Source organism: Heptranchias perlo, chromosome 10 (genome assembly GCF_035084215.1).
Source record: "Heptranchias perlo isolate sHepPer1 chromosome 10, sHepPer1.hap1, whole genome shotgun sequence".
NCBI lineage: Eukaryota > Metazoa > Chordata > Chondrichthyes > Hexanchiformes > Hexanchidae > Heptranchias > Heptranchias perlo.
In genome coordinates, this window is record NC_090334.1 from 15,535,684 (window position 1) to 15,553,348 (window position 17,665).

At 44.6% G+C, this 17,665-nt stretch overlaps 2 protein-coding genes across 4 annotated transcripts in view; one reads left to right on the plus strand and one right to left on the minus strand.

Moving 5' to 3' along the window:
* The window catches only part of ppp1r14d (protein phosphatase 1 regulatory inhibitor subunit 14D), a 174,996-nt gene extending 171,060 nt beyond the window's left edge, over positions 1 to 3,936 (plus strand). The window contains exons 3-4 of one of the 2 annotated variants that reach the window (XM_067991255.1): positions 438 to 470; positions 3,599 to 3,936. In XM_067991255.1, the coding sequence (XP_067847356.1) occupies positions 438 to 470; positions 3,599 to 3,667 (102 nt within the window). In that variant the 3' untranslated portion in view covers positions 3,668 to 3,936. Of the gene's footprint in view, positions 1 to 437; positions 771 to 3,598 lie in introns of those variants that run through there. The other variant, XM_067991254.1, reaches the window with a different exon arrangement.
* The window catches only part of LOC137326300 (C-type lectin domain family 18 member A-like), a 76,486-nt gene continuing 58,879 nt past the window's right edge, over positions 59 to 17,665 (minus strand). For both annotated transcript variants that reach the window (XM_067991251.1, XM_067991250.1), the window contains 2 exons: positions 10,224 to 10,315; positions 59 to 7,196 (listed from right to left, as the gene is read on the minus strand). In XM_067991251.1, coding sequence (XP_067847352.1) covers positions 7,168 to 7,196; positions 10,224 to 10,315 — 121 coding nt within the window. In that variant the 3' untranslated portion in view covers positions 59 to 7,167. The remainder of the gene's footprint in view (positions 7,197 to 10,223; positions 10,316 to 17,665) is intronic.

A 17,665-nucleotide genomic window follows, 5' to 3' on the forward strand; every position in this document is an offset into this window, starting at 1 on the left:
CACGTGTATGTCTTAAATTTCTCTGACGGCAGACCGAGCGAGTAATTGATGCGACGAGGCCAGACAGCTGCTTTATTTCTCAATAAGATGAATATACAGAACGCAGTTACAACCGGCCTCATTTCATTCACTCCATATATAATCTTTGCATAATCATACAAAATAAAGAGCATGCCACACTTCACCACACCCTGTCTTGTCTTCTCTCCCACTGTATTCAACCTTGGTGGTGTCCTGCACTAGAGGTGTTGGCCTTTCATTTTGATGTTTCAATGGCAGCTTGGGCCCTCCCAGTTAGGCTCCAAGGAAAGTGGGCCGTACGGATGGGCCAATCTGACTGGAGATCAGAACCATGACACTGAACTTGGCCTGATAATTTTAACAGATCTTTTCCAATGTCTATGCTTTAAACTGACAATTTTGTCTTTTCATCACAGGAGATGCTACACGAATGTTGTAAACCCACAGATGTAAGTGAAATCTTCTGCTTAGTATCCTCCCTCTCAAGCATTGTGGCCACCTCGACCAGTGATGACTTCACTTGCAGGAAGAGCAGAGAGGAGGGTTGGGCTGGGTGGTTCAGTGGGCCGACAGGCTAGGAATTGTGTAAAGATCAATCCAGACTGGTGGGATGAAGATCTTTGTCTGTTGGCTATAAGAGCTCTAAGCAAAATACATTTGCCCACACCAGTGGTGGTATTGTGGTTATGTTATTGGACTAATAATCCAGCAGAACATGAGTTCAAATCCCACCATGTTAGTTTGAGAGTTACTGGGACCATGAAGCTGTTGGTTTGTTGTAAAAACCCAACTGGTTCACTAATCCCCTTTAGGGAAGGAAACCTGCATGTTCTTACCTGCTCTGGCCTATGTATGACTCCAGTCCATTTCAACATGGTTGACTCTGAAGTAGGCCTAGCAAGCCACTCAGTTGTATCAAACTGCTTTGATTCAAGAAGGCAGCCCACGGCCTTCTTGAGGGCAACTGGGGATGTGCAATAAATGCTGACCTTGTCAGTGATGCCTGCATCCTGAAAATTAATTTTTGAAAAAGTCCTAGTGGGCACGGGTCCTACAGCACAAAACTGCCCCTAAATTGGCACAGAGCACCAATCTCACGCAGTGAACTCAAGGTTCTAAGGTGGCACCTAAAAAGTCTCGCCTCTGAGTCAAAAGATTGTAGGTTTGAGCCCCACTCCAAAGACTTGATCCCATAATCCAGGCTGACACTTCAGTGCAGTACTGACGGAGTGCTGCACAGTCGGAGTTGCCGCCTTTGGGATGAGACACTAAATCGAGACTTTGTCTGCCTATGAGGTGGGCATGAAGAAGGGCAGGGGAGTTCTCCCCGGTGCCCTGGCCAATATTTATCCCTTAACCGAAAACAGATTATCTGGTTATTTATCTTTTGCTGTTTGTGGGACCTTGCTGTGTGCAAATTGGCTGCTGCGTTTCCTACATTACAACAGTGACTGCACTTCAAAAGTATTTAATTGGCTGTAAAGCACTTTGGAAAGTCCTGAGGTTGTGAAAGGTGCTATAGAAATGCAAGTCTTTCTTTCTTTCTTTCTTTTCTTAAAGCCTATTGTTGGGGCTAAGTTAAAGTGACCATTGACTCCTTTAATTTTGATTGATTTGCATTGATTGAGTGACTGAGCGTGATGGTAGCTGGGTAGGGACGATATTCTCCCCCAACAATATGGTCCACATTCAGCCCTTGTCACGCTGCAGTCACTCCATCAATGTTAGCTTTATTCAGCATGACCGCAACAAGCTAATCACCAAATCAAGATGTGAAGGGACATAATGGTCACATTATTATTTACACGGTACGATGGAAGTTATACTGCTGGCTCCATGTCACTCTGTAGTCAGGGAGAGCAGAGCTTGTGTAAGCTATTTCTAGAGGAATAGAATTCAAAAGCAGGGAAGTTATGTTCAACTTGTATAGAACCTTGGTTAGGTCACACTTGGAGCACTGTGCACAGTTCTGGTCTCACACTATAAAAAGGAGATAGAAGCACTGGAGAAGGTGCAAAAAAGATTTACAAGGATGATACCAGAACTGAGAGGTTACAACCATCAGGAAAGACTGGCTAGGCTGGTGCTCTTTCCTCTAGAAAAGAGAAGACTGAGGGGTGACCTGATAGGGGCCTTTAAGATTATCAAAGGGTTTGATAGGGTAGACGTAGAGAAAATGTTTTCACTTGTGGTGGAGACCAGAACTAGGGGCCATAAATATAAGATAGTCACTAATAAATCCAATAAGGAATTCAGGAGAAACTTCTTTACCCAGAGAGTGATTAGAATGTGGAACTTGAAGCATGGAGTGGTTGAGGCGAATAATGTAGATGCATTTAAGGGGAAGCTAGATAAACACACGAGGGAGAAAGAAGTAGAAGGATATGCAGATCGGGTGAGATGAAGTAGGGTGGGAGGAGGTTCGTGTGGAGCATAAATACCAGCATAGTCCAGTTGGGCCGAATGGCTGTTTCAGTGCTGTAAATTCTATATAATTTTATGTACGAAAAGTGAAAGAAAATGGAAGTTTCACCAGTCACAGTGCAACCAGTGCGAAGCCAAAATGACACAAGACTGCCCCCTGGAGGTGACCTCCCGCCACATGTTTTGGCGTCAATGTGAGGCCAAAATGTGTAATGCAAATATCCTGTTTTGCAATGTAGGAAGGTAAAGGATTAAACATTAGCATACACCGTCTCTCATACCCCTCAATGCTTTTCTCTCCCAAATACTGATCTGAATCTGACAACATTATATCCATCCTCACATACTCTCTAGGTAGTCCGTTCCATATATTGACAGCCCTTTAGTTAAATCAAAACTATCTGTTCACCTTCCCTTTTCTGAGCTTTTTGTTGTGGAGTTTGTGATTATATTAAAAAACAACTTGCATTTATATAGCACCTTTAATGTAGTAAAATATCCCAAGGCGCTTCACAGGAGCATAATCAGATTAAATTGACACTGAGCCAAAGGAGGAGATATTAGGACAGGTGAGTACAAGCTTGGTCAATGAGATGGGTTTTAAGGAGGGGTCTTAAAGGAGAGAGGTGGAGAGGTTTAGGGAGGGTATTCCAGAGCGTTAGGGCCTAGGCAGCTGAAGGCACAGTCGCCAATGGTGGAGCAAAGGGAGTGGGGGATGGGCAAGAGATCAGAATCAGAGGAGTGTAGAGATCTCGGAGGGTTGTAGGGATGGAGGAGGTTACAGAGATAGGGAAGGGCGAGGATCATTGAGGGATTTGAACCCAAGCATGAGAATTTAAAATCTGAGGTGTAGCTGGACTGGGAGCCAGCATAGGTCAGCAAGCACAGGGATGATGGATGAATGGGACTCGGTGTGAGTTAGGATACGGGCAGCAGAGATATGGAGGAGCTCAGATTTATAAAGAGCAGAGAATTAAGGTCAATTTATCCGTATCCTTCATAATCTTGAATACATTGATATGATCTCCCTTCCGCTTGCTTCTCTCCAGGGTAAACATTCCCAGTTTCCATAGCCCCTCTTCTCCCATTGAACAGGAAAAGCACTGAGCCTGAAACCTCTTTCTTTTTTGTTTCCCCCCCTCCCACGGTCTAGGATTTCATTAACGAGCTGCTAATTAGAATAAAGGGCCTTCGGAAAATGACGGTCTCTCAGAAGAAGTGACACGGAGGACGACCACCAGCGGAATGGAGCGGCTGTGACTAAAACGAGCGAGTGGTCGGACGCTCCTCGCTCTGACCTATTTATGTAAATAACGCCCTTTCTTTGGTCAAAAAGGGACCAATTGCAGGACTGAAATCTCTGAAGCATGTCAGGCTGTGTGTCAAAGTTCACGCATTTGTAAAAAAAAAAGACAACGAGCAGGATATGTTTGTGTCTATTTATGAATTTTTTTTGTTAAAATGTTAATAAAAGATGATGTTTAAGTGTAATTTCTGCTCTGCTGCTGCTGAAGTGAAGTAGGTTTTAACCCTCTTGGTACTCGACGGCTTTTAAACTGCACACCTCTTATTTTCTGAGGTCATCTCGCCTCTGAGTCAGAATGTCATGGGTTCAAGCCCCACTCCAGAGACTTGAACCCATAATCCAGACTGAGGGAGTGTTGCACTATCAGAGGTGCTGTCTTTCGTCTGCCCTCTCAGGCGGATGCAAAAAGATCCCATGGCATTATTCGAAGAAGAGCAAGGGTTCCACCTGGTGCCCTGGCCAATATTTATCCATCAACCAACACCTAAATAACAGATTACCTGGTTATTATCACATTGCTGTTTGTGGGACCTTGCTGTGCGCAAATCGGCTGCTGCGTTTCCTACATTACAACAGTGACTACACTTCAAAAGTACTTCACTGGCTGTAAAGCACTTTGGGACGTCCTGAGGTCGTGAAAGGCGCTATAGAAATGCAAGTTCCTTCATTATTTAAGTGATTAGTGAAACCCAAAGCTACATGAGGGATAGTTGTAGAAAATTCAGGGACAGGGAGAGCCGAGAGGCTCACTGAAAGAAATGGATATCATGCAGGAAGACAGCAACTTGCACATCAGCTTGAGGGGATGTCCAAAGGGTTGTCCTAGCAGCTCCCTTCTGCTGCAGATGTAGGCAGCCAATAAATCGAGTGGCTCATTAGATAAGAGCACTGTGTGGTGTGGGACTGAGGCAATAGGAACCTGTAGGGTCTCCAGTTGGATTCCTGCTCTATGCTGAGGGACCTGATCTGACCCCAGATGGTGGTCTGGTAGACACTTGGCCCTCAGCAATCCTGGGCCAGGGTGGGTGTATGAAAAAATAATCAGCTAGCATTCCCCCTCCTGATCATTACCCAGTGACCCAGATCACTGACCCCCACCCCCTTACCCTGCAATGGAAAGTGCCAGTGTGTGGACGTCAAACAAGAACGGGATTAGACTTCGGGTGTGACGTCCCCCAACACGAGGGAGGTGCTGCACACTCGCCGTCCAGACACAGAGAAGGTGCAAAAAAGATTTACAAGGTTGATACCAGAACTGAGAGGTTATAACTATCAGGAAAGGCTGAACAGGCTGGGGCTCTTTTCTCTGGAAAATAGAATGCTGAGGGGTGAGCTGATAGAGGTCTTTAAGATTATGAAGGGGTTTGATAGGGTCGACGTAGAGAAGATGTTTCCACTTGTGGGGGAGGCCAAAACTAGGGGCCATAAATATAAGATAGTCACCAATAAATCCAATAAAGAATTTAGGAGAAACAACTTCTTTCAGAGTGGTGAGAATGGAAGTCGCTACTACATGGAGTGGTTGAGGTGAATAGCATAGATGCATTTAAGGGTAAGCTAGATAAGTACATGAGGGAGAAAGGAATAGAAGGATATGTTGATAGGGTTAGATGAAGTAGTGTGGAAGGAGGCTCGTGTGGAGCATAAACACTGGCATGGACCCGTTGGGCCGAATGGCCGGTTTCTGTGCTGTAATTTTCCATGTAATTCTACGTACTGCTGCCCTCCCAGAGTCGAACAGCCTGCCACCACTCAGCCAACCCATCAGACCTGCAGCCAGGAACCGAGCCAAGAGTTTCAGGGCAAGGTAAGAGGGGTTTCATTTTAAAATAAATAAAAACACAATACAGCAATTGGGGGAATTTTGCGATGCAGCTTAACATACAATCTGGGACCAGCAAATATGTGATTATACCTCCACTGTTCTCAATGAACAGGGAATGGTAGCACCAGGGAACAGAACATGCTCCATTTCAGGCACCAGGAGCCAATGTAGGTCAGCGAGCAGGGGGTGATGGGTCTAGGAAGTTGGACTTGTTAAGACTGTGAGGTGGCCTAATTGGAAGCTTTCGAGATTCTGGAGGAGAAATAGCAAAACAGGCCCCACTGTGGTGAAGGATTCAAATACCAGGGGGGAGGAGGAAGTGAGATGGGAATTTCAGCACCTTGAGGCCATTAATCAGATGGTATAAATGGGTTTAAGAGATAATTAAGCTTAATTCTGGAGAGAGACAGGATGAGGGGTCTGGGGGAGAAGGCCGGGATTGATCTAGGAAAATGTGATGGGCTTGTTGGGCCTAATTGGGCCTTTCCTGTTGCTAAAACTGGGAGGCCCTTGGAAAGGTGGACATCCGTAATGCCAGCGAAAGACAGTTCAGCCTTGGAGTTCTTTGGCAGAGACTTATAAGATTGCTGTGGTGTGAATGTCTACTCAATTATATAATTTTTGATGTCGAACTAATTATTTTAATAACTTTTTTAATGTACGTATTTGACCAATAAACAGGTGTGGTTTAAATAGAGCTGGTTACACTGCATACAGTCTTGTTTAGTTCATTCAATAGTGGTTTGCTACAGTCTTGTTCAATGGTAGTAGTGCTGCCCCTTTAAACTGTCCAACACGTATAGTGGGCGAATTGTGTTAGCGCCATTGCACCCACTGTAAGCAGTAGGGACTGTAGTACGATGCCTCTAAATCAGCGGTTCTCATATTACAGCTAGAAGGGAAGAGGGAAGGAGAAAGCATGACGCATCACTCCTTTAAATGTGACACCCCCCCCCCCAACACTGTATTTCTACTTCTTGAGTTTGGGACTCAGTACCATTCCCATCTCTGCAAAACAATTCACTGAGGAGGCAGAGTTATCATCCCAGAGCGAGTGAAGGGGCCGAATTAAAATCGAACCGTCTGCCAATGTGGCGCGTTTATTGTTTTATTCCCGCTCCCGCTGAAACCAGGAGCTGGCCATGCGGGGAATCGCAGACACTGACCCACATCCCAGCACTCAGTGGTGAGGTATTCCTGAGAGAGAGCACCATTAGGAATATGGCCTTCGACACTGTGCTATTTAAGATGGCACCGAGGACAGGACTACAGGCCCATTAACTGTTGGACCAAACCTGTTTCTTCGATCATTATATCTCCAGTATAATTTTTCTATCCTTAGAAAAATTGGCCCTTGTACTGAATGAGAGGTCCCTGTTACAACACAGGGGTTTCAATTCCAGGATGCACTACCTGCCCACACTTAGAGTGGCTGGAACAATGCTAATCTGCCACGAAACTGAACCCAGCTTTCATCGTGATTCAGTGCCTACGATCCCAGTTGCTAAACTATTGTAGTGATTAGTGCAGTTCAGTTACAAAGTGAAGGTTGTCCCATCTCCCTCCACGGAAACGCAATTGGCTTCTTCAGTCACACCCATCGTGCAATGTGCTTCTCGCCTGGAAACAAAAGAGATTCCCCGATTACATTCACCTCCTTTCACGTCCTTCTGTCATCCAGGTGGGTCTGTATTCATGACAAACAGTCAGCATCCCCTTCCATCTCAAATAGAGTGCCACCTGTGGCTCAGTGAGTAGCACTCTTGCCTCAGAGTCAAAAGGTTGTGGGTTCAAGTCCCACTCCAGAAACAGTAAGCATGTACTCCAGGCCGACACTCCCAGTGCAGTATTGAGGGAGCACTGCACTGTTGGTAGAGGCTATCTTTTGGATGAGATGTTAAACTGAGGCCTGTCTGCCCTCTCAGGGGATCCCATGGCACTATTCGAAGAATAGCAGGCGAGTTCTCCTGGTGTCTTGGACAATAATGATCCCTCAGCCAACACCTAAAACAAATTATCTGGTCATTTTCACATTGCTGTATGTGGGACCTTGCTGATTTGGCTGCTATGTTTCTTGCATTTAAACAGCGACTACACTTCAAAAAAGCACTTAATTGTATGTAAAGCGCTTTGGGCCGTCCTGAGGTTGTGAAATGCTTTATATAAATGCAAGTTTTTTCTTTCTTAGAATTATACCTCACTGGGGCAATTGAGGAGCTGGTGGCATCCCACTGTATACATGGGATGTCAACCAACCTGGGACTCCAGTAACACAGAAGAATCACCTAATCATTGTTAATCAAACCCACTAAGCTACCGGCTATCATTACGTTGAGCTCGGGTTCTGTCTAAAGAAAGAAAGAACCTGTCATGACCTCAAGACGTCACAAATGCTTCACAGCCAATGAAGTACTTTTGAAGTGTAGTCACTGTTGTAATGTCGGAAACGCAGCAGCCAATTTGCGCACAGCAAGATCCCACAAACAGCAATGTGATAAAGACCAGATCATCTGTTTTTGATTGAGGGATAAATGTTGGCCAGGATACCAGGGAGATAGCCTCTGCTCGAAATAATGCCATGGGATCTTTTAGAATCACTGAATGGTTACAGCACAGAAGGAGGCCATTCGGCCCATTGAGCCCGTGCCAGCTCTTTGTAAGAGCAATCCAGTTAGTCCCATTCCCCTGCTCTTTCCCCGTAGCCCTGCAAATTTTTTCCCTCTGCGTAAAAAAGTTTTTCCTCATGTCGCCTTTGTTTCTTTTGCCAATCACCTTAAATCTGTGTCCTCTGGTTCTCGACCCTTCTGCCAATGGGAACAGTTTCTCTTTATTTACTCTATCTAAAACCTTCATGATTTTGAACACTTCTATCAAATCTCCTCTTAGCCTTCTCTGCTCTAAGGAGAACAACACCAGCTTCTCCAGCCTATCCACATAACTGAAATCCCTCATTCCTGGAACCATTCTAGTAAATCTTTTCTGCACCCTCTCTAAAGTGCGGTGCCCAGAACCAGTGTTTTATAAAGGTTCAACATAACTTCCTTGCTTTTGTACTCTATGCCTCTATTTATAAAGCCCAGAATCCCATATGCTATACTAACCGCTTTATCAACCTACCCTGCCACCTTCAAAGATTTGGGCATATATATCCCCAGGTCTCACTGTTCCTGCACTCCCTTTAGAATTGTACCCTTTAGTTTATATTGCCTCTCCTCATTCTTCCTGCCAAAATATATCACTTCGCACTTCTCTGCGTTAAATTTCATCTGCCATGTGTCCGCCCATTCCACCAGCCTGTCTATGTCCTCTTGAAGTCTATTACTATGCTCTTCACTGTTTACTACACTTCCAAGTTATGTGTCATCTGCAAATTTTTAAATTGTGCCCTGTACACCGAAGTCCAAGTCATTTATATCAAAAAAAGCAGTGGTCCTAATACGAACCCTGGGGGAACACCATTGTACACTTTCCTCCAGTCCTAAAAACAACCGTTCACCACTACTCTCTGTTTCCTGTCACTTAGCTATTTTCGTATCCATGCTGACACTGCCCCTTTTATGCCATGGGCTTCAATTTTGCTATTATGCGGCACTTTATCAAACGTCTTTTGAAAGCCCATATACACCACATCAACCACATTGCCCTCATCAACCCTCTCTGTTACCTCATCAAAAAACTCAATCAAGTTAATTAAACACAATTTGCCTTTAACAAATCCGTGCTGGCTTTCCTTTATTAATCCACACTTGTCCGAGTGACTATTACTTTTGTCCGGGATTATTGTTTCGAAAAGTTTCCCCACCATTGAGGTTAAACTGACTGGCCTATAGTTTTTGGGTTTATCCTGACACCCTTTTTTACTACCACCTAGGTTTAACATCTCATCCAAAAGGCAGCACTTCCAACAGTGTAGCACTCCCTCAATACTGCACTGGAGTATCAGCCTGGATTATGTGCTCAAGTCTCCAGGATGGGGCTTGAACCCCTGATCTTCTAACTCAGAGGTGAGAGTGCTACTCACTGAGCCACGGCTGACCCTGAGGTAGTGTTGCACCTCGCCAATTAAATTAATGGGGTATCGCATACTACCCACCACTGGCATGTAATGAGAACATAAGGGCTGATAATGCGTTCGGCACACTGTTCCTAATTCGAACATAACACAAGGTCAGTTACTGGCCCATAACACGTGACAAGGGAGTGCCATGAGAGTCGGGAGTTGGAATGTCAGGCTCCATCGGTAACAAAAGGCCCACTAGCTGTCTGACCATTGCTGCCATTTGATTTCCATTTTTTAATTCCCCTTGCAGGATTTAGCCAGTGACGGCCAAGAATGAAAACAACTGAGACAAGAAATGATGGCGGCCCAGTAACAGTAATCACCCGCACCAACTGGGTCACTGAAGTGGCCTGTTGCTTAGCAGACGGAGGGCTTTAGGCCCTCCACTCGCAGAATAGGCCTTAATGAGCAGGCTTAGAGTGTGGTGCGAGCTGGTTGGGCCCATTCTGAGCCTCGAGCCTCCAGACCCGATAATACAGGGAGCTCATCACTGGCCCCCACTGATGCTCAGTTACTCTCTCTCTCATCCCAAACCAGAATCTGGCCCACCTCGACAGTACATGGGTTCGTGAAGAGACGGTACTCACTGAAATGGCAGATGTATCTGTTGCGAGTTTTGCAGCGTTGGTCGTTCCAATTAAAAACACTGGAGGCTTGCAACTCAACACAATTTCCAAATCTGGTTCCAAAGAAAAGAAAGTCCAGTGAGAGGAATGGCGAAAAACTGTGTGAAATATATTGGTCAGTGCCCCTGTACAAATACTGTGTACAGAGGCACTGTCCGACTACTGTAAATACTGTGTACAGGGGCACTGTCCGACTACTGTAAATACTGTGTACAGGGGCACTGTCCAATTACTGTAAATAGTGTGCACAGGGGCACTGTCCGACTACTGTAAATACTGTGTACAGGGGCATTGTCCGACTACTGTAAATACTGTGTACAGGGGCACTGTCCGACTACTGTAAATACTGTGTACAGAGGCACTGTCCGACTACTGTAAATACTGTGTACAGGGGCACTGTCCGACTACTGTAAATACTGTGTACAGAGGCACTGTCCGACTACTGTAAATACTGTGTACAGAGGCACTGTCCGACTACTGTAAATACTGTGTACAGAGGCACTGTCCGACTACTGTAAATACTGTGTACAGAGGCACTGTCCGACTACTGTAAATACTGTGTACAGAGGCACTGTCCGACTACTGTAAATACTGTGTACAGAGGCACTGTCCGACTACTGTAAATACTGTGTACAGGGGCACTGTCCGACTACTGTAAATACTGTGTACAGAGGCACTGTCCGACTAATGTAAATACTGTGTACAGAGGCACTGTCCGACTACTGTAAATACTGTGTACAGAGGCACTGTCCGACTACTGTAAATACTGTGTACAGAGGCACTGTCCGACTACTGTAAATACTGTGTAAAGGGGCACTGTCCGACTACTGTAAATACTGTGTACAGGGGCACTGTCCGACTACTGTAAATACTGTGTACAGAGGCACTGTCCGACTACTGTAAATACTGTGTACAGAGGCACTGTCCGACTACTGTAAATACTGTGTACAGAGGCACTGTCCGACTACTGTAAATACTGTGTACAGAGGCACTGTCCGACTACTGTAAATACTGTGTACAGGGGCACTGTCCGACTACTGTAAATACTGTGTACAGAGGCACTGTCCGACTACTGTAAATACTGTGTACAGGGGCACTGTGCAATTATTGTAAATACTGTGTACAGGGACACTGTAAAATTACTGTAAATACTGTGTACAGAGGCACTGTCCGACTACTGCAAATACTGTGTACAGGGGCACTGTCCGACTACTGTAAATACTGTGTACAGGGGCACTGTCCAATTATTGTAAATACTGTGTACAGGGGCACTGTCCAATTACTGTAAATACTGTGTACAGGGGGACTGTCCAATTACTGTAAATACTATGTACAGGGGCACTGTCCGACTACTGTAAATACTGTGTACAGGGGCACTGTCCGACTACTGCAAATACTGTGTACAGAGGCACTGTCGGACTACTGTAAATACTGTGTATGGGGCACTGTCCAATTACTGTAAATACTGTGCACAGGGTCACTGTCCGACTACTGTAAATACTGTGTACAGGGGCATTGTCCAATTACTGTAAATACTGTGTACAGAGGCACTGTCCGACTACTGTAAATACTGTGCACAGGGGCACTGTCCGACTACTGTAAATACTGTGTACAGGGTCACTGTCCGACTACTGTAAATACTGTGTACAGGGGCACTGTCCGACTACTGTAAATACTGTGTACAGGGGCACTGTCCAATTATTGTAAATACTGTGTACGGGACACTGTACCATTACTGTAAATACTGTGTACAGGAGCACTGTACCATTACTGTAAATAGTGTGTTCAGGGGCACTGTCCCATTACTGTAAATAGTGTGTTCAGGGGCACTGTCCCATTACTGTCGTGTGTTCAGGGGCACTGTCCCATTACTGTAAATACTGTGTACAGGGGCACTGTACCATTACTGTAAATACTGTGTACAGGGGCACTGTACCATTACTGTAAATACTGTGTACAGGGGCACTGTCCCATTACTGTAAATACTGTGTACAGGGGCACTGTCCGATTATTGTAAATACTGTGTACAGGGGCACTGTACCATTATTGTAAATACTGTGTACAGGGGCACTGTCCAATTACTGTAAATACTGTGTACAGGGGCACTGTCCCATTACTGTAAATAGTGTGTACAGGGGCACTGTACCATTACTGTAAATACTGTGTACAGGGGCACTGTCCCATTACTGTAAATACTGTGTACAGGGGCACTGTACCTTTACTGTAAATGCTGTGTACAGATGCACTGTACCATTACTGTAAATACTGTGTACGGGGGCACTGTCCCATTACTGTAAATACTGTGTACAGGGGCACTGTTCCATTACTGTAAATACTGTGTATGGGGCACTGTACCATTACTGTAAATACTGTGTACAGGGGCACTGTCCCATTACTGTAAATACTGTGTATGGGGCACTGTACCATTACTGTAAATAGTGTGTTCAGGGGCACTGTCCCATTACTGTAAATAGTGTGTACAGGGGCACTGTCAAATTACTGTAAATACTGTGTACAGGGGCACTGTACCATTACAGTAATTAGTGTGTTCAGGGGCACTGTCCCATTACTGTAAATAGTGTGTACAGGGGCACTGTCCCATTACTGTAAATACTGTGTACAGGGGCACTGTACCATTACAGTAAATACTGTGTACAGGGGCACTGTACCATTACTGTAAATAGTGTGTACAGGGGCACTGTACCATTACTGTAAATACTGTGTACAGGGGCACTGTGCAATTCCTCTAAATACTGTGTGCAGGGGCACTGTCCCATTACAGTAAATAGTTTGTTCAGGGGCACTGTCCCATTACTGTAAATAGTGTGTACAGGGGCACTGTCCCATTACTGTAAATAGTGTGTTCAGGGGCACTGTCCCATTATTGTAAATAGTGTGTTCAGGGGCACTGTCCCATTACTGTAAATAGTGTGTACAGGGGCACTGTCCCATTACTGTAAATACTGTGTACAGGGGCACTGTACCATTACAGTAAATACTGTGTACGGGGCACTGTACCATTACTGTAAATACTGTGTACAGGGGCACTGTACCATTACTGTAAATACTGTGTACGGGGCACTGTACCATTACAGTAAATACTGTGTACAGGGGCACTGTACCATTACAGTAAATACTGTGTACAGGGGCACTGTACCATTACTGTAAATACTGTGTACAGGGGCACTGTACCATTACAGTAAATACTGTGTACAGGGGCACTGTACCATTACTGTAAATACTGTGTACGGGGCACTGTACAATTACTGTAAATACTGTGTACAGGGGCACTGTACCATTACTGTAAATACTGTGTACAGGGGCACTGTACCATTACAGTAAATACTGTGTACGGGGCACTGTACCATTACAGTAAATACTGTGTACAGGGGCACTGTACCATTACTGTAAATAGTGTGTACAGGGGCACTGTACCATTACTGTAAATACTGTGTACAGGGGCACTGTGCAATTCCTCTAAATACTGTGTGCAGGGGCACTGTCCCATTACTGTAAATAGTGTGTTCAGGGGCACTGTCCAATTGCTGTAAATACTGTGTACAGGGGCACGGTCCGATTATTGTAAATACTGTGTACAGGGGCACTTTCCCATTACTGTAAATAGTGTGTACAGGGGCACTGTACCATTACTGTAAATACTGTGTACAGATGCACTGTACCATTACTGTAAATACTGTGTACAGGGGCACTATACCATTACTGTAAATACTGTGTACAGGGGCACTGTCCCATTACTGTAAATAGTGTGTACAGATGCACTGTACCATTACTGTAAATACTGTGTACAGGGGCACTGTACCATTACTGTAAATACTGTGTACAGGGGCACTGTACCATTACTGTAAATACTGTGTACAGATGCACTGTACCATTACTGTAAATACTGTGTACAGATGCACTGTACCATTACTGTAAATAGTGTGTACAGGGGCACTGTCCCATTACTGTAAATAGTGTGCACAGGGGCACTGTACCATTACTGTAAATACTGTGTACAGGGGCACTGTACCATTACTGTAAATACTGTGTACAGATGCACTGTACCATTACTGTAAATACTGTGTATGGGGCACTGTACCATTACTGTAAATAGTGTGTTCAGGGTCACTGTCCCATTACTGTAAATAGTGTGTACAGGGGCACTGTACCATTACTGTAAATACTGTGTACAGGGGCACTGTACAATTCCTCTAAATACTGTGTGCAGGGGCACTGTCCCATTACTGTAAATAGTGTGTTCAGGGGCACTATCCCATTACTGTAAATAGTGTGTACAGGGGCACTGTACCATTGCTGTAAATACTGTGTACAGGGGCACTGTCTGATTCTTGTAAATACTGTGTACAGGGGCACTGTCCCATTACTGTAAATAGTGTACAGGGGCACTGTACCATTACTGTAAATACTGTGTACAGGGGCACTGTCCCATTACTGTAAATAGTGTGTACAGATGCACTGTACCATTACTGTAAATACTGTGTACAGGGGCACTGTCCAATTACTGTAAATACTGTGTACAGGGGCACTGTCCCATTACTGTAAATAGTGTGTACAGGGGCACTGTCCCATTACTGTAAATAGTGTGTACAGGGGCACTGTACCATTACTGTAAATACTGTGTACAGGGGCACTGTACCATTACTGTAAATACTGTGTACAGGGGCACTGTCCCATTACTGTAAATACTGTGTACAGGGGCACTGTACCATTACTGTAAATACTGTGTACAGATGCACTGTACCATTACTGTAAATACTGTGTACAGGGGCACTGTCCCATTACTGTAAATAGTGTGTACAGGGGCACTGTACCATTACTGTAAATACTGTGTACAGGGGCACTGTCCAATTACTGTAAATACTGTGTACGGGGCACTGTACCATTACTGTAAATACTGTGTACAGGGGCACTGTACCATTACTGTAAATACTGTGTGCAGGGCCACTGTCCCATTACTGTAAATACTGTGTACAGAGCCACTGTCCCATTACTGTAAATAGTGTGTACAGGGGCACTGTACCATTACAGTAAATACTGTGTACAGGGGCACTGTACCATTACTGTAAATACTGTGTACGGGGCACTGTACCATTACAGTAAATACTGTGTACGGGGCACTGTACCATTACTGTAAATACTGTGTACAGGGGCACTGTACCATTACTGTAAATACTGTGTACAGGGGCACTGTACCATTACAGTAAATACTGTGTACGGGGCACTGTACCATTACAGTAAATACTGTGTACAGGGGCACTGTACCATTACTGTAAATAGTGTGTACAGGGGCACTGTACCATTACTGTAAATACTGTGTACAGGGGCACTGTGCAATTCCTCTAAATACTGTGTGCAGGGGCACTGTCCCATTACTGTAAATACTGTGTACAGGGGCACGGTCCGATTATTGTAAATACTGTGTACAGGGGCACTTTCCCATTACTGTAAATAGTGTGTACAGGGGCACTGTACCATTACTGTAAATACTGTGTACAGGGGCACTGTCCCATTACTGTAAAGTGTGTACAGATGCACTGTACCATTACTGTAAATACTGTGTACAGATGCACTGTACCATTACTGTAAATACTGTGTACAGGGGCACTATACCATTACTGTAAATATTGTGTACAGGGGCACTGTCCCATTACTGTAAATAGTGTGTACAGATGCACTGTACCATTACTGTAAATACTGTGTACAGGGGCACTGTACCATTACTGTAAATACTGTGTACAGGGGCACTGTCCCATTACTGTGAATACTGTGTACAGGGGCACTGTACCATTACTGTAAATACTGTGTACAGATGCACTGTACCATTACTGTAAATACTGTGTACAGATGCACTGTACCATTACTGTAAATAGTGTGTACAGGGGCACTGTCCCATTACTGTAAATAGTGTGCACAGGGGCACTGTACCATTACTGTAAATACTGTGTACAGGGGCACTGTACCATTACTGTAAATACTGTGTACAGATGCACTGTACCATTACTGTAAATACTGTGTACAGGGGCACTGTACCATTACTGTAAATACTGTGTACAGATGCACTGTACCATTACTGTAAATACTGTGTACAGGGGCACTGTCCCATTACTGTAAATACTGTGTACAGGGGCACTGTCCCATTACTGTAAATACTGTGTATGGGGCACTGTACCATTACTGTAAATAGTGTGTTCAGGGTCACTGTCCCATTACTGTAAATAGTGTGTACAGGGGCACTGTACCATTACTGTAAATACTGTGTACAGGGGCACTGTACAATTCCTCTAAATACTGTGTACAGGGGCACTGTCCCATTACTGTAAATAGTGTGTTCAGGGGCACTGTCCCATTACTGTAAATAGTGTGTACAGGGGCACTGTACCATTGCTGTAAATACTGTGTACAGGGGCACTGTCTGATTATTGTAAATACTGTGTACAGGGGCACTGTCCCATTACTGTAAATAGTGTGTACAGGGGCACTGTACCATTACTGTAAATACTGTGTACAGGGGCACTGTCCCATTACTGTAAATAGTGTGTACAGATGCACTGTACCATTACTGTAAATACTGTGTACAGGGGCACTGTCCAATTACTGTAAATACTGTGTACAGGGGCACTGTCCCATTACTGTAAATAGTGTGTTCAGGGGCACTGTCCCATTACTGTAAATAGTGTGTTCAGGGGCACTGTCCCATTACTGTAAATACTGTGTACAGATGCACTGTACCATTACTGTAAATACTGTGTACAGGGGCACTGTCCAATTACTGTAAATACTGTGTACAGGGGCACTGTCCCATTACTGTAAATAGTGTGTACAGTGGCACTGTACCATTGCTGTAAATACTGTGTACAGGGGCACTGTCTGATTATTGTAAATACTGTGTACAGGGGCACTGTCCCATTACTGTAAATAGTGTGTACAGGGGCACTGTCCGATTACTGTAAATACTGTGTACAGGGGCACTGTCCAATTATTGTAAATACTGTGTACAGGGGCACTGTACCATTGCTGTAAATACTGTGTACAGGGGCACTGTCCCATTACTGTAAATAGTGTGTACAGGGGCACTGTACCATTACTGTAAATACTGTGTACAGGGGCACTGTCCCATTACTGTAAATAGTGTGTACAGATGCACTGTACCATTACTGTAAATACTGTGTACAGGGGCACTGTCCAATTACTGTAAATACTGTGTACAGGGGCACTGTCCCATTACTGTAAATAGTGTGTACAGGGGCACTGTCCCATTACTGTAAATAGTGTGTACAGGGGCACTGTACCATTACTGTAAATACTGTGTACAGGGGCACTGTACCATTACTGTAAATACTGTGTACAGGGGCACTGTCCCATTACTGTAAATACTGTGTACA